The sequence below is a fragment of the Dipteris shenzhenensis genome, chromosome 24 (genome assembly GCF_047967505.1).
Source record: "Dipteris shenzhenensis isolate YYH24624 ecotype China chromosome 24, Dip_SZ_1.0, whole genome shotgun sequence".
Classification (NCBI taxonomy): Eukaryota; Viridiplantae; Streptophyta; class Polypodiopsida; order Gleicheniales; family Dipteridaceae; genus Dipteris; species Dipteris shenzhenensis.
The window spans coordinates 36,806,730-36,826,583 of record NC_141619.1 but is presented as its reverse complement, the minus strand read 5'-3'; the positions used below and the strand labels follow the sequence as shown (position 1 = coordinate 36,826,583).

Sequence of the window (19,854 nt, the reverse complement as noted above, 5' to 3'; positions counted from 1 at the left end):
CAAAAGTGAGAAAATGTATGCATGATGAGATGAGCGCATAGAGCGTGAAAAATCGAGTGACTTTCTTTTTTGGAGCGCCCTCAAATTCTTCTTGGATCAAGAGATACGACTTGATCTAGGTGGAGGGGCAAAAGGAGTGCAAATGGTGCTCAATGATGATGTGTCATTGTGGGTCACATGTAGTGATGATGTGGCACTGCGCCTAGCAAGAGTTATGCCTGTGGAGCAGTGTGCTGAGGTGGCAACTATGTGCACAGTGTGCCTGGCAGGGGATTGTGCTTGTAGGGGTTAGTGTCACGTGGCAGTGATGATGTGGCAACTGACTGGGATGCTGATGTGGTAGTGTTGACTGGTCAACTATTGACTGATGAGGTGGTAGTTGATTGTGGATTGGTCAAAGTGATGACATGGCTATTGACCAATTGAAAGATGATGTGGCAATTTGTTGACATGGCCTGATGAGCTAGCAGGTTGACATGGCCAGATGACATGGCCTACTGACATGGCAAGAGGATCAAATCTGATGATGTGGTAGATCAGATGACTTGATGACATGGTAGCCTCACGGGGCTGCTGATGTGGTAGTTGTTGAGGTGGTAGATAGAGTGCCATGTGGCGCTTCTTTTACCACCCCTCTTGTGTGGTGACCTTGAGATAAGGACAATGCCACATGTCCGATTATGGGGCATCGGAATCTTTCGAGATTTCTGAATTCCGTCTGCCAGTGAGGAGATCTGGTCATTCGACTCAGGTGCAAGAGTCCGTCGGTGGGACTGTTGGTTGGAGCATGGCTCGGAAGGCCGTCATTGGAGTAGCTGGGCATTAGAGAGCGCAGCTACTAGAAGTGTGGCTCGTTGAGGGCCTGTGTTGGAGAGCTAGCGCTGTGTGCATTGTTGAAGAGGTCGATCGATTGCAAAAGTGCTGGAGTTAGGAGATAATACCAAGAGATTGTTACGTCGATGGAGAGGTGTGGCATCACGTGCAAGCTCTTGTAGAGCAATGGAGATGGCGTTGTGCAGCCAGAGAGCTTAGGCTCTCATTGAATAGTGGTAATTCCATTGGTGGGATGGAGCTCATGGGTCGTTGTGTCAGGCTGAGTTGCTTTGGCATCCGTTCGGGCTTGCTGGCTGTAGAGCTGGCCATCGGGTGGTTGTGGTGGCTTAGGAGTTTTTGGATCATGAGTGAGGCTTTGAAGGCGGCTATTCATCCATGGTGTAGCTACTTGGTTGTTGCCATTTACAGATCAAGAGTGAGCAAGGTGGCCTTGGATATAGCCGGGTGGAGCCATAATAGGAGCTAGAGTCGCAACAGATAAGTGGTTGAAGGTGTTTGGAGTAGTCGCTATGGCATGAGTCGATTAGAGGTCGTTGTCAATGTCGTTTACATGCAGGTCATTTGAAGCACTAGGAGCCCGCTGGTTGTGGGCTCTGTTTGTTGGAGGCTCGGTTGCTGCACTTGGCTGGAGGCTTGTTGGTCGATAGAGAGGAGCTGTGTTGAAGACTTTGAAGCTTGTTGTTGGTCGATACACATGTGCACCTCACTGTGAGCCCGAGCTAGTTATAGGGTAGACTCTTACAGACTGTCTAATACCCTCTTTCATAGCGAGTTTCACACTAGAAAAAATCTCTCTGTGATTCTTTCTTTCTCTCAGCAATTCAATTGGAGTCCTCTCTTCTCTCAAAGCAATCAAGGAATGAACCTCCCCCTATCTTTTTGGAATTAAAGAAACTCTCTCTCACAATGGAATGAATCTCTCTCAATGAAGAATTCTCAAAATGGAGTTGAATGGACGGAAATTTTCTCTCTCAAGTGACGGAAATTTTCTTTCAAAGAATGGATGGAGTGTTCTCCATGAGAGTCCACTTCCGGTGAGAGATATTAATCTCATAATCTCTCTTGCACTCTCAAGGATCTTAATGCCTCAGCGGAAGGCAAGGGAGCTATGATACCATGACAAAATATGAAGAGGGGAGAGGGCAAGAGTGGAGAGCACACCACAAATGACTAACTGTACACTACATTTAGTTGAAAATGTAGAATATATATAAACCCATTTAGGGTTAGGGTTAGGGCATCTAACCCTTCTTTATAGCACTCTATTGGGTTAGTGCTATGCACATATGATCACATGATGGTGCTATGCACACATGATCACATGATGTTGAGCTTGAACTTTCAACAAGTTACACATACGAAAGTTTAAATCAACTCAACACTTTTTCAGAAGACTAGTACTGCGATACTACATATAGAGATGAACTTTGAGATACATAGCAGTAGTTCCAAAAGTATCGGTCTCCCAACCATATTCCCAAAAGAGCAACTGCTATGACAACGCACAAAGGATCTTCACTCCTCCTTCACAATAGGCTGAAATAAAGTCTCCAAATGCTTCTATTGAAAGACCCGTGAATACTAGAGCGAATTTTGTATGTCTTTGGTAGCAAGCAACTATCACCAGTCAAAGTTACATCCATTTTCATTTTCTCAGCCAACTCATCAATCCGATCATCGCACTCACGCAACAACTTTTGCCAATAATAAATAGCTTTCCATTAGCGAAAAAAATAGCATCTATACATTTAAAGTCTAGCACAAAGCATTTAATTTCCATATAAGCCCAATCTCCTCTGAAGTCTATATTCCACCCACCACTAAATATCATTCATGATGAAAAACATTGGCTATATGCTCACAAACAAAACATTTTATATGCTTTCCATATCCATGCTGTCTCCAAACTCCTCCATAGATCCTTAACACTTTCTCCCAAATAAGACTTTCTTATAGCACTTGTCACAAAATCTTTCTCCATAGTCTCCAACCGCCCTTCCTTAGAAATGCATCACAAGCACTTTGTTGCTATTAAAAAAAAGGGCAAACAGAGCAAGATCAATTGCACCCAATCACCTCTCCTTGTGGCCTACATTCCATCACTAGAAAGTTAAACCTATAATCTCAAGTTTGCTGTTAACCAAATTGTACTTGGTTTACTATCACACGATAATAACCACCGCATTCGATAAGAAATCTAATACAATCGACTTCATGTTGTCAACCGAATTGAATCTTTTCACCTACAAAAATGCATGTCGTAGCAACTCATACATGTCTATCCAGAGGACTTCCACATAGAAGCTAGATTAATACCAATTCTTCGAATAGACACTCTTAGTGTAAGGTATGATTCACAAACGGGTGCAGACATCCGTGAATAGCCCTTAAAATGGTTTCACAAATGGGCGCAAACATGCTTATGTGGCATCCCAATAAAGTTTGGGTGGAGGATTTTTCTTGGGCGCAAGTCCAAGGCTGCCTGAAAAAAATTGGAGGCGGTTAGGAGTAGATGATAACCACTTCGGCCACTTCTCATTTGTTTAATTTTAAAGATGTACGAGTACTGAACTTGTGCTTTGCACGGGCAAAGATGCTTGACCATCCTCAACCACTCCCCATCTGAAGGTGGATCTTTGATTCTTAAATTGCTAATCAATTCACCTCACATACTTGGATTGGATTTTGAAATTTTGGCTAAGTCTTAACCCATGGCTCTGAGACCTTCCATCTCCTCCATTCCATTAACCTTCCATCTCCTCCTTCCTCCCGAAGGTGACCTTCCATCTCCTACATTCCATTGACCTTCTATCTCCTCCTTGCCCCTAAAGTTGCCTCTTGTCTTTCCACCTCTTGCCCAAAGCCTGCCTCTTGTCTTTCTACCTCCTCCCCCCACCAAGCCTCCTCCTTCTTTGTGACACATGGTAGGCTCTTCTCCTCCAAGCTGCCGCGTGTCCTCTCTTTTGTTTTTGGGTGTCCGTGGTTAATAGGTTAAAGATAAGATATGTTTGTCTAGCGTCCGTTTGTGAATGTGAGTGTGTGCCCAAGCTTCTTCCCCTTAGCCACCAGTCAATGTGGCAAAAAGATAAAGGCTTCTTCACACAAGAACTGAGGGAAGGGGGAGTCTATTAGGGTTTGTGTGTGCAAACAGCTTTGTTGCTGTTTTGATTGGATTTTTACTTTCATCATATTCATTTTCGTCATCAGCAGCAGCCGCCATGGTCGCCTTCACCTTCGTCTGCCGCCTCTCCAATGGCACCTGGACTGCTAAACAGCTCGCCGGCGAGTTTAACCTCGAAGGCTCTGCCCCCTCCCCCTTTGAGCTCCAACGTCAACTCACCAAATTGGCCCTCTCCTGCTCCTCTGGCCCTGTCTCTTCCTCCTTCTCCTACGTCACTCCTTCCTCTGCCGTTTACCAGGTTTTCTTCTCTCTCTCTCTCTCTCTCTGTGTCTGTCTTGTTGGTTTCGTTGCCGTGATCGTTCGCTTGCATTAGGAAAGATGCGCTCTCGGCTAAGAATTTCTTTTTCCAGGTCATTATTGGAGGTGGTGGAGGCGGATCCTTCTTTGGTGGTGGAGTAGGAGCAGCAGCTCCCAGTGGTGGTGGTGGTGCTGCCCCAGCCGCGGCTGAAGAAGAAAAGGAGGAGAAAAAAGAAGAGGAGGAGAGTGATGAAGATATGGGATTTTCTCTCTTCGACTAGGCTTTCTTTGCGAGCTCATTTAGTTGGTTTCTGCTCCATGATCATCTGCTTTCCAGGGCTAAGCCTGTGGCCATCGAGGTTACATGCCGGCGATAATTTTCGCTCAGATTAGAGGGTAGGTAGCGACGGTTTTCTTGCCTAGAGACAACGTGGATTTGGTTGCGCTTTACATTTTTTCCTGTAGCGTTGGATGCATGTTATACATTGGAAATATCCACATGTAAACATATCTGGGCCTGTCCAGGTTTTGGACTCAAGATTTGAACTCCCGTCTCCGATGTCATGTTTAGTCGGAAGAGGTACTTGTACACCTAACGAAAATAAAGTCAAATGACAGTTATAATGGCCCCTTACGCTGTCCACCTCAATGGATGGAACTTATGTCAGTAGCTGTTCTCATACTATGCTTGCTATGTGTTTTTGTATTGTGTTTGTTGTCACGACACTTCTGACATTTGTTTCTTTTTGTATAGCTGACAGTTGCTGTGCTTTTGTAGAAACAGACGGCATAGAAACTCAACACTTAGAGAGCATTTTCCTATTGCTGCGTGTCCACATATTTGAGTGGATTGAGTGAGGAGTAATGCAAAGTCTAACTGCATGTCTCATTGAGTGCGGTGTGTTGAATAATTCTGCTTGTGGCATCGGTCATTGTTGTTTTGATCATGCGCCCTATGAGACGTGGGACTTGTCAGGCCTAAGGCAGTTTTCTGAAGGATACAATGAATTGCTCGTGTATTTGCTCCTTGAAAGGAGGTCTAAATAAAAAGAGTTTTTGTTAGGGTTGTGATTTAGGAGGTATACAACTTAGATAGTAGCATTCAAGACAGAACGGCCGTAGTGCAAATCTGGTTCATCTTCTACCCAGTGGAAGCCTTCATATGTGCTTCAAAATATTTGTTTGGCTTGAAGTTGCTATGGTATCAATGGATCTAGGACAGGACCAATAGGGCTCACAAGTTTTTTGTCATATGTATAATGTAGTACAACCTGATTTCATATCTAGGGGGAGTGTGCTGAGAGTTTTTGATTCCTATTCCCAGACAATCAAGCTAAAGTAGTCTCTGAAACAGGCCTGGAAGGATTATCATAACCTGATTTCTTTTTTGAAAGGGAGTGCATTATAGTCTTTGAAACAAGCCTGGAAGTCTTATCACAACCTGATCTCTTTTTGAAGGGGACTATTCATGTGTAGAACATGATGTGAGACAGCCTTATTTCTTTTCAAAGGGGAGTGCATCAGGTGTAGAACATGAAGAAATGCTCTTCCAAAGCTCTGGTAGTGACCAGAAGAGCAGGATCAATCTAAGCAAGTTGTGAAACAAGCTCTCAAAAACATAGTTGAATCTCTCCTTGGAAACGGTAGATTCTAGAAAGGAATCCAAATGATCAGTAAGTATTAGATGCAACCTTGAGAATTTCATAGGAGTCCAGATCATGATAAGGAAATATGTGAAATATCCAATAGGGCCTGGAGGTAATTGCAATTAAGCATTGGAGATAAAACACTGATGGGAAGCATGGCTTGGAGATGAAATGTAGCAAAGGTTGCCAAAGAGCTCTAAATTCAAGGTGGATTCAGTAAAAGGTGGTTTTTGTGACAAATCATGGAAGGTGGTTTCTGCGACTATGAAAGAGGTGTAGCATCAAATTGCTGTGAGATGAACAGGCAAGGGCTCAATATCTGGGCGACTGCAACGGTGAAGGAAGTCTTCTTTGCTCTAGATAGCTCTTCAATGAAATTGCAATTCTGGGAGAGCAGGGGGCTGATTGCTGTTGCAGGCTTTGAGAAGTGAATCTTAGATCTCATGTCATGATAAGTACTGTGTGAGTGGTGTGGTGTGCGTATTAAGCCACAATGGCATATGGCACTATCAAGGAGGCATCATATCCTAAGACTGTTTAGAAGACCTGCTCACCTTGGATTCTGCATGTTGAACAGGTAGCATTGATGGAGGCTGTGTGGCCTCCCTCTGTCAGCCAAGCAGCCATTTCCTGAGTGAGGTCCTGCTGCATCTTTTGTGTTCTAGCAGCAATCCAGAGGGCCCCCATCCTAATCCTTTAGCTATGATGAAGCAGAGGATCATCTCCATCTCTCTATTCGTGCAACGAGTAGCATGACCCGTCTCTGATGGGTTGGAGACCTGCTCCCTCGGGTCTCTAGGGATCTTAAAATTCGTCATGTCTGGGGCATAGCCATCATCCAATGGGAGCAAGAACAGAAGATTGATTGGGAAGGGAGATAAGCTGTGTGAGTGCATCTCTATATACGTGTGCATGTGGTGTTGCTGGACATGAGTCTCTATGCATGTTCATGTCTATGTTTACATGTGTGCATGTGTATCCGTGCATGAGTTTACATGCATAGGTGACTCATGTTTCTACATTTTACAAACATCTTGAAAACTTTGAGAGTTCCAAATTCTACATCCTTAGTCCTACTTGTGCAATTGAGTACACTTTGATTGTGGAGGGACCTACTCTGAGTTGAGCAACACCATGCAGGCCATGTTGTAGCATCAAGATCAGATCATTAGGTTGAGGAAATGATGATAGACAGTGATGGATTTGTAAAAAGATGGGAAAGTTTCTGTTAGTTGGAGTGTAGCTTTGCCTTGACCAATCAAGAGCTCCTCACTTGGGTGTTGGCCAAGGTCACCAAACGAGGTAACCTAGTGATCACCCTTCACATTTCACCTCCCTATTGCATTCAATGTGGATTGAGATTCAAATCCTGTGCCTCTCTAGACGGTTTGTATGGGCTTGTGGCTGAAGTTTCTTTTTGATTGACTGTATGAAAATACTTTAATCACTCTTGCAATGTCCAATCCCATTGTGATCATAGTTGGCTACAGCAAGAAACTTATAATTCTCTCATGAATTCATTTAGAAACGAGGATTGCGTGAGTGACTCTATTTCGATGTTCCAAAAAAGCAAATACCTTCCTAAGTTTCAGGTCATGCTTCATGCTTCTTACTTTATGCTTCTATCATTGGGGGAATTGAGCAACACCATGGTGGAGTCTAGCAACACCTCACTGCCAAGGCCATTTCTAGAACAAAGAGTAGAGAGAAGAGCCTAGTTTATTGATGAATGTTTTCCACAACCAGAATGTCCCCCCATACATTGAAAATTGGGAAATTCCCATTAATTGGTTGTGGAGAAAGAAAAGGGTGAAAAGGAAGAGGGAAAGGGCATGATTAAAACAAAGGGATAAGGGGGGGAGGGAGGAGTTTCAATTAAAAGGGTTAAGAAGGGGGCGATAAAGAAGAAGGCAAGTGCTAAAGGGGGAGGGGTACTAGGGACTATTTGAGGGGCTTTAAAGAAGAACTCACAGTCTAAAGGGGGAGGGGAAGGGGGGTAGAACCTTTATGCAACAGCATTCATGCAACCATGGTTTGCACACACAAAAAAAGAGCAAAACAATCCATAAGTCCTTTCTTTTCATTTGATTTTTAAAGTTTTTCAAGCTAATAAAATGAATACATATAGCTTATTACAAATATACGAATTTATGCTAGCTTTCATATACATTCCATTTTTGTTAGTAAATGAAGGGGAAAATTCAAAATGTTGATTTGCTTTAAGAAATGGGGGGCATATCTAGCCTTTATGATGTTGGAGTAGACCCTTGTGGGAAGACATTTGTGGCATGTGATTCTTCTATCATGGACTTTGGCAACTTGAATGTGATTGGACCATGCAATAGGAGGCAACTTCCACCCAAGGTGGTTTAAGATCGACGTGCTAGATCAGAGCCTCATGCTCTTTCTTCTTATCCATCTGACTCGATGAGAGTCACGAGTCTTGTATTGTAGCTCTTGCTAGTAGAGCAATTGCTCAGTAATGGTAGTAGAGTCTTGTAGAGAGTCGTATAGAGCATCTGTCTTTGTACTTTTCTACAACAAACCTAGTCAAGGTGAGCAGAAGTCCATAAGAGTCAAATAAAGGAGCTATTCTCTGATTAAATATTTCATCTGCAATGTTATTTTGTGAGATTATCTAACTTCTTATGTAGTTTCCTTCATACAGTGCAACTTAGGTCGTGTGTAATTTGCAATCCTAAAAGCCAATAGTGGTATCAGAGCGGGTCGTGAGGATCTATGGGAATGTCGCATGAGAGTTATTTGTCAAAACAAGTGTCGGTTGAGAAGTGAATTCTTGTGAGGATCTGTTTGAGCATGGTCCAAGAGATCTTATTGAGTCGGTGTTTCTCTAAGCGTTTGTGAGGTCTCAAAGTTCTGTGAGAGTTTGATGCAAATTGTGAAAAGCTTGACCAAATAGCGTCATGCATGGTGTAACAACAATTGAAATTCATGGTTTGGTCTTTCGGCAAAGAAGGGAGAAAGAAGTGGAGATTAAAGATCTTATAACAGTGGATCAGATTGATGCAGAGTACATGAATTTTGTTGTAGTAGATAGTATTTGGGAGATGCTACAACTTCAGAAATGGCACTACTCAATGTGTGCTTTGCTTGCTCTGCCAATTGTCTTCACTGTGTCTACAAATTGCATGGGAGTTGATTTGACAAGGCACCTATCATATCTAACATAGATGAAGACGAAGTCTATCAGGTGTGAGAAGCTTGGGTGATGGGCTTGCAAAATATGGCAAAGTATTCAACATGTCTTAGCTTTGGAGGTGCTAGGAGTTCAATGAAAAGTACTTGTTGCAACGAGAACCAAAATGATGGGAACTGCAACAAATTCTAAAGGGGAGCCTATGTTGTGAAGAAGATGCCGTGTTTGTTGGTGTTGATGTGTTGGATGAAGATCGGGCATCTTTAAACCTTATGGTGCTTGTTTCTTGGGAGTTGGCTCTAGAGAGTATACTCCGTTTTTAGCACTTGTCTTGTGTTCTATTGATTCGATCATTTCCTTTTCTAGTTGGCAGTTTTTTGGCATTTTATTGAGTTCTTTATTTGATTCTCCCACCCCCATTCATCTTCCGGGGGGCGTTGAAGACCATGCATATTTTCTTTATAGCTTATGTTGATTATGACTAGGCACCTCAGAGGCTCTCATGATACACTGGTTTTGTGCCTATCTTGGATCATGTGGTCCTTAAGGCATTTTTAGTGTGATATCGGTACTGAGTCATGTTGCACTTGTGGTAGTGTTATACCAACTATTGGGCATATTGCCTTAGTCAAAGTTTAGCTGCGATGAGCATTAGTTTCTTTGATTTCTATTACTCCCCATTTCGGCTCTAGGGGGATTGTTGGTGTAGACCCTCGTTGGGAGACATTTGTGGCACGTGATTCTTCTATCATGGACACTGGTAGCTTGAACGTGATTGGACCATGCAATAGGAGGGTGATTGGCCACCTTTGAGACTTACTATTACATGGATGGCACTTGGCACTTAGGCGGTTGCATGGTGGTTTAGGCAACTTCTAGTCAAGGTGGTTTAGAATCGACGTGAAAAGCTAGATCAGAACCTTGATCTCTTTCTTCTTGTCTATCCGACTAGATGAGAGTCGTGAATCTTATCTTGTAGCTCTTGCTAGTAGAGCAGCGGCTGCTCACTAATGGTAGTAGAGTCTTGTCGAGAGTCATATAGAGCATCGTGTCTTTATACTTTTTTGTACAACAAACCTAGTCCGGGTGAGTAAAAGCCCATAAGAGTCTTGTTGTGTCGAATAAAGGAGCTATTCTCTAATTAAATCTTTCATGTCACAATGTTATTTTTTGAGATTGTCTTATCTTCTTAGGTAGTTTCCTTCATACACTCCAACTCGCGTCAGGTGTAATTTGCAAGCCTAAAAGCCAACATTTGAAAATGCATTCACCACAATGTCACAAACAAACTTTATTGCATTCATGCCCCTCAAGTCCAAAAAAATAAACACTCTAAACCAAAGTGCAAGCTCATGAAAATAGTTTTCACACGAAATACATCCTAACCCTATGCGGTACTCAGATTTTTGCAAGAACGCCCAAGAAATGCACGCACAAAAGCCGAAACTCCCATACTTCAACTCTAAAAAATCGTCCATAAGTTATTCCATCAAAGCAATCACCTTCAACAATATTGCACACCCAAACAAGTTGAATGACTTTTGTCATTCAAATGGCTTGCTCTATGGGTGAAATAGTAAGTTGAGAGTCCACCAATAGTTGAGAGAGGAAAAGTAGGGAGTGAAATAGTAAGCTATGACTTGAAAGTGAGAAAAAGGTGGAGATCACATGGAAATTCAGGGTGGGATAAAAAAGGCCTGGAAAGTACTTTCACTTTTGAAGCTGGGCCACCATCAATTAGGCTTCCCCGTGAGATGAGGAGGCCAAAAATTACACTCTCTATTAGGCAAGAAAATCCCAAAAATATTCCAAGCAAGATGAAGCCTCTTGGGGGTGAGTCTCTCCCAAAGCCACAATGCAAATCTCGCCACACCACCATTTAACACTACCGACTCTCATCCTGGGCACATGTGCTCTTTTTTCTCCGATTGCAGGGTGTTTCGACTGTTTTATGTTGATGCCTTCCATTGGATGGAAGTCGGAAAGTCTAATGCTACCTGCCTGTGCCTATTCGACTACACAGGCAGGCAAGAGGATTCCAGGAGCCGATAACCAATCGTATGCTTGCACCCGACTCCCATCCCGCACTATGAGAAGGCGTCCACCTCCTTATAAACGGAGACCGGCCAGAGGTTCCTCTCCACAACTCCATTGCTCATTGCTCCACCTTGCTCGTCCATCACTCCACCTGCTGTTTAACCATTGCTCCACTTGCTATTCATCGCTTGTCCATTGCTCCACCTGTTGTTCATGCACGTCATTGTAACGTCCATCACTCATCGCTTCACCTTGCTCATCCATTGCTCTTCCTGCTATTTACCTGCTCCATCGTTTGCAGGAAGATCCACCATTGTGCGCTTGCTGCTGTAGCTTGCTCGTCTTACGCTCCAGGTAAGTTTGTAATTCTTAGTGATGTGTAGGTTTTCTTAAGGTTTCCATGACATTGAAACCTTACGTAGGTTTAGATAAGGTTTCCATGCGTACGTTTTCAAATAGTTTCCATGCAATAAGGTTTTCATGTTTCAATAAGGTTTTGCCTAGGGTTTCCTTAAGGGTTACATAGCCTAATTCATGCATCATGCAATTCAACATTTTATGGTCCATGCAATTCAACATTTTATGGTCCATGTTGCTAACCCTAGTGTACCTCCCTTCCTTTTTTTCCCCCCATTGCTAGCATCTTCTACGATAGCTCTATCATGCTATTCTTCAATTGATTGATCTCTTTGTTTGTGTTTCCATTCTGAAATTTAACCATTTCATCATACGTTTTCTCTTTCAAGAACTTGTACAATTTAGAGCAAGGAATCAAATAGCCCTTCATATACTAAGGGAATCTCTTAGATATCTAAATCCTTCAAAATTAGTTGAGGTACTCAATTTAGATGTGTATGTACTAAATTAGACAAGTTGAGGTACTTGATCTTCTATTATGTATTGAATGTGCCTTTTGCAAAGTCATGTTTCTTCAAATGTGTATTAGAAGTTGCTATTGGTATCTTTTTAATCGAAATTTTACATAGTTAACTTTTGCTTGAGTAGGAATCGTCGTATGAGTTCATTAGAATGCTATGGCTTCATAATTTCTCATTCGCATCCAATTGCAAAATGTTGTGATTAATGATTTCTTTGGAAACTCTTGGAGATATGATGGTTGTGTCTGTGTGTACTTGTGTGTGTGGAGAGAGAGAGAGAGAGAGAGAGAGAGTGAGAGAGAGAGAGTGAGAGAGAGAGAGAGAGAGAGAGAGAGAGAGAGAGAGATGGTTCTTTTCATTTTCTCTTGATTAAATTCCATCTACATTGTTTAAAATGTTATTTTGCAGCAATTGTCTAGATCCCTTTGTCTTTTGTGCCATCCATGGAGCCTGGACAACATGGTAACCCTAGGAGAGGAGGTGTTTGCCCTTCATCAGTAGTAGGACACACCATTGACCTAAATGCGCAGGATAGTGAATGGGATAGTACTTGCGAGTTGGAGGAGTACATACCTTCCTCCCAAGTTGGAGTTAGGGGATTCAATTCAAATATGGAATTGCTAAGTTCTCCCTTAGCATCTAGTTGACATACAAACACAGTCCGATAGATCTAATGGAATGAGACTATGTGGAAACCCCAAATGACTCTATCACAACTCCACTGGCTAAGCATACTAGGGTGGAGTGGGATGATTCTCCATCACGACAATTGCCAAATACACAAACACCTAGCTCTACCAAAAAGAGAGCTCGTGTAGAAACCCCGATTGCTTCCAGCAAAACCCAGTTGCCAGATACACAAGCACAATTAGATAGCTCCACAAAAAAGAGGGCTCGTGTAGAAACACCAAATTCATCTTGCACAACCCAAGGAGAAAAATGTGGTAGAGTGGAGTGGGATGACAATAGTATGAATGTATTGATTACATGCTATGAGGAGGTGTATGAGCATGTAAAGAGGGCGGGTCTTTGGGAAAAAGATTGGGAGAATCTCACATTTGCTCTCAATCGTGAAATTCAGGGCAATTACAACATTGATTAGGTTAGAAATAAAGTAGACACACTCAAAAAACAATATAAAAAGGAGAAGAAACTCGTAGACAAAACCGGTTAAGTGCCATCAACTTGGCCTTTCTGTGAAGCTTTAGACACGATCTTAGGTAGCACACCTAAGGAGGCTGGAGTTCCATTTGTAGTTGACATTGATATAGGGCAAACTCCTTTACCTGAGGACATAGTAGACGATGATGTGGTCATGGACAGCACGTCTCAAGAGAAGGGGAAGGAGAAAGAGAAGGAAGACAATGGTTTGAAGGGCCAAAAAGTGAAGGAGCAAACATCATAAACTTGCATTTTCCTGTGTAGTGGCAGAGGGTTTTAAGTCAATGTGTACTACAATGGAACAATTGGAAGGAAGAAGGAATGAACTCAAAGGCTTTTCAAAATCAAACAAGAAGAGGAGATGAAAAGAATGGAAATCATGGCATCAGTTCAATTGCATATTGCGGAATTGATGCGTAAGCCTCCCTAGCAGTAGTATGCAGGTAATCTCTTTAATAATAACTAAACATGTTCAATGTTTTTTAAATGTACTATGTGGTATGCATGATTGCGGGAAGAGGGAGCTAGTGGAGAGAGAGATGGTTGAGAGAATGTAATTGTTTCTCATATAGGATGGATGACGAGGCAGTCATTTTCATGTTGAGCTTGTTCACCCACCTATCCTCAATAAGGGACACGGAGGATCAACAAAGGCGATGATCGTAATCCTTTAGAGTGTTTTATTTCTTTATTATGGCTAATATCCTTCTCATGGATGCACTAGATTCACCTAACTATGGCCCTCGGGTGTGGTGGGTGTTTCTGAGGCTAGTAACATTGTGGCAATGATTACATTTAGGCTTGTGGCGTGAAGCAATATTAGAAAACCAACATAGATACCAAACATTTTATTGCATGGGATATGATAGTTTTCATTTGTTGAAGTCTCAAATAGAGCCCTATTTACCATTGGCTGATATCGAATGCTTGTGAGAAGTTCAATCTCTAGTGATCTAGCACTTGTAGGTGTCTTATGGCGCTTTGCGCATGGACACTCTACAAGGGTGATTGCTGAAATATTTGCCTTAGGATGCAGCACAATAAGAAAATGCATGGAAGCCATAGTGAACATTCTATGTTCCAAATGAATGTTGGTGAAGCATGGCATTACCATTCCATCTGGCATTCACCTATGCAAAATTATATTTGAGTTTGAAGCTATCATCTTTGCGCATGTGTGGTGCAATAAATGGATCACACATTTGTTTACATTAGCTTCCTGATGAATATAATACACCTTCACACTATGTGAATAGGCATGGTTTTCTGAGTTTATTGCTATAGGGCATAGTTGACTCACAGAAAACCTTTTGGAGTGTTGTATGCAATGTTTTTGGTGGTGTACATGATTCAACACATTTCAAAGGGTCAACTGTGTATGATAAGTTAGATAGAAAAGAGGTGTTGAAAGAGCCAATACTCCAAATACAAGGTGAAATTATTCAACCTTACATTGGAGCAGATTCTGCCTATAAGGTAGAAGCATTTGTGCTAAAGGTTTTTAGGGTGAGAGGTGGGTTATACCATGAGGAGAAGGTATTGTTTGATCAACATGTTAGCAAGGGTAGAGTTGTCATAGAGAATGCATTTGGCATGTTGAAAAATAGGCGGCATATTCTTAGGGAGGTTAATGCCCACATATGTTTAGCACCTCGCATTGTAGTAGCATGTTGTGTGTTACATAACTTTGTAACCTAGTGTGGGGAGGTTGATCCAACAGATTGTGTAGACCCATATCCAAATGATAGGGAGGGTGCACGGGAGGTTTGTGGAATGCGTATCAATGCAGGAACTCAAATGTGAGGAGCTCTATTTAGAGATTTCATCTCTAGGGCTTCAGGGGTGGTAGTAGGTGCCGATGTTGTGGTCGACAGTGAGGGGGAAGAAGAAGAGGATGTGGGTGATGATGTTATGACTGATGATGACTAAATTTTATTGACTTGAAAATGTATGTATCATCGTCATATAGGTTAGAGTTGTGATGACATCTTCGACTGATCGAGGTTAGTATTTGTCTGCTTTACATGTCGATTGCTTGTGTTGTTTGGTTGAGCATATGTTTTTTGCATTTACTTGTGGTATGTTTTCTTTATTAAAAAAAAGATATTTACATGGTCATGTGTGTGGTCCTTTATTGTGTGTGTGGCCTACCTAAGCAGAGTGTTTGCATGTTTGCATGTGGTTTGCATATCTGCTTGTTTGCTTATTTGTAGCTTAGGTAGGCAAGGCTTGATGGTAGACACCCTTGTGTCGGGGTTCAATTCCCCAAAGGTCATTAGATTTGTTGTATAAGTGGGGCCATTCAAATTGTAAGTGTGTGTGTAATATATACTAAAAGGTTTTGTTTTCTTTCATGTAAATTATGGTTTTGTAAGGTTTTGTAGATTATGTTCATACCCTATCGGATTTCTTGAGGGACATGTGCCCATGAATCCGTTAGGATTTCCGGTGGGATCTGGTAGACATGTGCTTACCTGCCAGAATACTGTCGGATCATGTGCCCATAAATCCGATAAGGTCTGGCCAACTTTCAGTAGCCATGTGCCCATAACTTCGATAGCATCTGATAGGCAACAAGTCTAATGGAATGCAATCTCCGACAGACATGTGCCCAACCTATCTCACAGCAAATGTGCGTGTACCTTCTCCCTTGATACCCCTATCACCTTAACTCCACCAATCTGCCCTCACACCAACACTCTCGTTGATTTCTCTCCCTCCGTGCTACAAACTCCGCCTCTCTCATACCCCTATCAGCTTAACACGACTCTCCCCCTTTCTGTGATCCGGCTGTACCAGAAACTCTACAAAACACTTTCATCACCTTTCTCCTACCTCTTTAGTCAATCACAATTACAACAGTCGCACTCCCTTACAAACCAAATCTCAACCATTGATCAACTCTGTGTCTCTATCAGCAACCATTCTAATATAACACACACACATTAGTTTGCAAATTCACCACACTTCATCACTGCCCACCACTACGATATAACACACACACACACACACACACAAAAAAAAAAAAATTTTGAATTCGGTCACACTTCATCAACAGCAATGGAATATCGACCACCATAGCAAAGCCTCACATGCATAAATACCCAAAGGGCAAGCCACAGCTCCAGAACCACGCATGCATGCAAATTAGACAACACTTTGAGAGGTGCAACCTTAAGATTTGGCCATGTTTGTATCAGGACTTAAACGACACAAATCGTATGCAAACATCCAAATCCCCTCATAGCTCCGAGAATGCCCAACAAGTTCCTCTTTTATAATCACCAAACCATGCACAAAATGCAATTCTAGATCGTGTAAGAGCAGATACGGATCTGCGTGACATTGCCATCCCCCTTCACTACTTTGTTATATGATGCTTTGAAGAGAAGAGCAGGCTAAGAATAGTTACTCTCTTCAATGATCAAGAAGGTCCTGGTTTCTAAACAAAAATCAAGATGGTTCTCCATCATGAATTCCCTATTTCTTTGACCTGCAAAAAGAAATCATGCTGAATGATCCTCCTGTTGCATTGTGATGCCCCGCACACCAAGAGGACAATTGTCTACCATGCAGAAGCTAGCCTCTCACTAACCTCCCTACTAGTAAAATGAATGTTGATAGATAGGAGAGACTGAAAGTGTTGTCTAATAAAGTGAACATTTTCTTCTTCATTGTTGACAAAAACATGTCACCCTTGTTAAGTGGAAGGGCCTCTTCATTGTCCCTCTTTCTTTTGATAAGCTTAAAGTTATCTTTTGATGGTCTTTTTATTTTACCTACCCACCATTCTCTAAAATACAACTTAATAGCACCATTTATTCTAACCTCTTGAGCTCCTTCTTAGTCTACAAAAGTTTTCGTGTGTATTGACAATACTTTGTCTATGTTGCAATTCCAAATCTACCTCAATTTTTTCCATCCTCTGTGCTTTGATTTTGCTCTATTCTTCCTAGCATTCAAAAGAATACTTTGTGTTTCCTATATAGCCTTTTGCCACCAACACCTCGTAACAGATATACTTGCATCCTAAGGTGCGTTCCACATTGTAAATGTTTTCCTCTGAACAGTCTTTAAAAAGGTCATCTTAGAACCAAGAGGAAGGCTTCCTTCCTATCCTAAAATCACGAAACACGAGTAGTGGCTTATGACTTGAAATAGAAAGGAAGGAGAAATTCTGGGTAGTGATCTTCGTGGTCTTACACAATAAATCTTGTGACATGTATGCTTTGTAAAGCCTTGCTTCCCTCCTTAAGTCCCTTATTTGTTTATTTGATTACGTTTTGATGATGTTGGCTTGTAAAAAAGTTAGATGGCATATCTGAGGTGCTCTGTGCGTAGAGTGCGAGTTGGCGAGCAATTTTTATTTTTGGAGCACTGCAAAATCCTTTGGAAACTCTATTTGCAAGACTCATAATCCTAAGAGTTTTGATTAGCCTCTACGTTTTTAGGAGGGTCAGCTACCTTCTTAGTTTCAATAACCTTTGGTAGCCACTTTTACTTGTAATTCCATCTAAGGTTGATAAATTGTTCCTTTTCCATACCACCTCACCAAGCCCAATGCACAACAACATAGCTTCATTGCAAAGTGAGAGGGGAAGGTCAAATAATTCCACCCACATTGGAGTTTGGTGGAGTGTTGATTATCTAGGCTAAATGCAGGAGTCTAGAGTATAGCAGCATATAACTTTACCTATTTTAGAATCAATGATGGCAGCTATAACTTTACCTATTACAGAATCAATCTCTCCTACAGTAACTTGGCTCTTGTGAGGAGGTTGTTGTGAATCTCCTAGTTCTGCGACTCCTCTCCCTACTGCATGCAGGATTGCTCCATCACCTTCTCCCTTCGTGGGAGTCGATATTGTTGGTGAACTCCTCTTTTCTATGAGTTATGGAGTTTTCTCTGCATGACTTTGCTCCTCAACTTGCGATGTTTGGGGTCTTCCAAATCTATCAACAAGTTTTCCTTTATGTATAGAGAGATTGAAGAATCCTCCTTTATTATCTTGGAATTCACCCATGTATGAGGGCCTAGGATGAATGCTTTGAGTCTCTTGGTGTGTTGCGCATGAGCAACCAGCTACTGGAAGATAGCCACATCCACTAGTTGGTGACCTATCGGCAAGATGGCCACATCCACTAGTTGCTGACCTATCAGCAAATGAATCACCCCAACCTATGAGGGGAGACCCTCTTCCATTTGCTCCTCTTTGAAGTCCAGGTAAAGCTCCTCTTGGGGCTCCATGTGGCTCAAAATATGCAAACGTCAATACCAGGTGCTGAGAAAAAGTGTCAATTAGGCCAAGAAGCAACCAAAAAAAAGATAAGTCCTTTAGGCTATGTTCCCAATCAAAAGGACCATACAAAAGTTGGAAAGTTCTCTGTGAATTTAAAGAGGTTCTTAAAGGTTGCATCAAATCTAGTCCTATCTTTTCATGAATACTAAATCTATCTAAGATTGCATGATTGACATTTGGAGGGTCCTATCCATGTCCTCCTCCATCCTCGCCTCAAATCACCACTATTCTTTACTATTGGTTACTTTTTCAAGATTCATAACCAAGATTGAATTTGCATGGTTTTGGATATCCATGTTTTTATCTATTACATGGTTGATCACCATGTATTTCCTACAAACCAATATAATAAATCTCATTACAAGTGGTTACTTCTTACCATAATGCATGAAATATTATTCATAGAACCTCTATCATTTCTAATATGGCCTCCATTTCTTTAGTGTTTTCTAGTATGCAAAGAATGTAGGTGTGGATCTAGCTGAATATGTACTCCATTATTTGAATACACTCTGAATCATTTATATATCAAAGAATTAGAGCTAAAGGATGTATGATAAATGAGCAAGTAAAGAAATAAATACAACCAAATTACTCCCAATTTAAAAGGAAAAGATGACTGGTCAAAAATGGACTCCAATAGCAAAATGGAGACAATAATGAGGTTTCACAATAGTAGATGTCCCCACAATTGAGAGAGAGAGAGAGAGAGAGAGAGAGAGAGAGAGAGAGAGAGAACATCATAGAACACTTAATGCCCAATCTAATTTCCTTTCTTGAAACCTAAAACTATCTTAGTCGTGTGGGTCCTACTATCTTGTTCATGTGGGTCCTATGCTTTGACCCAAAGTCCATCATATAAAGAGAAACATTTTAGCATATTTCTCATGCTTCCACAAATTTTATCAGAATTCAATGCCTCCTTCACCATCATGTTTAGAAATACAAAAGTGATATTTCCCATAGTTTTTTCAAGAAAATTTCCACATTCCTTTCAAATATAAATAACTCAATGAATCAAATTTTGTACATAATGCTATCATTGAATTGATATTAAAGTCCTAACATTGTAATATAGCACAAGCTTGTAAGCATCAACAACACTTGGATATGATATGGAATTAAAAGTCTTATTCATACAAAAAAGAAGAATAAAAAAGGGCATGCAAACTCAATTAGCAATTGCCTAAAAGAGAAAAGATAATTCTATAAGACAAGAGAAAGGAGAAATACACAAAGGAGCAATGTATAAGAAAAAGTAATACTCTTTCAAAAAAAGCACAAAAGAAGGTGTAGTTTCCAAACAAAGTCTATTTTAGGAAGAAGGAAGATGAAAATTTGCTCTCTAAAAACTTGCACCTCTAATAGGGATTTTTGCATAGATACCCAAAATTTTCTATGAGTTGAGCATCTAATTACCTTA

The 19,854-nt window shown here is 41.3% G+C and overlaps 1 protein-coding gene across 1 annotated transcript; it reads left to right on the top strand.

Annotated features, from left to right (window-relative positions):
• Nucleotides 1-3,906: 3,906 nt before the first annotated feature.
• On the top strand, nucleotides 3,907-4,932 carry LOC147886558 (large ribosomal subunit protein P3-like). Its single transcript, XM_087395510.1, has 2 exons — nucleotides 3,907-4,253; nucleotides 4,366-4,932. Exons 1-2 carry the CDS (start codon nucleotides 4,053-4,055, stop codon nucleotides 4,531-4,533), a joined length of 369 nt encoding a protein of 122 aa, XP_087251636.1. The 5' UTR covers nucleotides 3,907-4,052; the 3' UTR covers nucleotides 4,534-4,932.
• The last annotated feature ends 14,922 nt before the right edge of the window (nucleotides 4,933-19,854 follow it).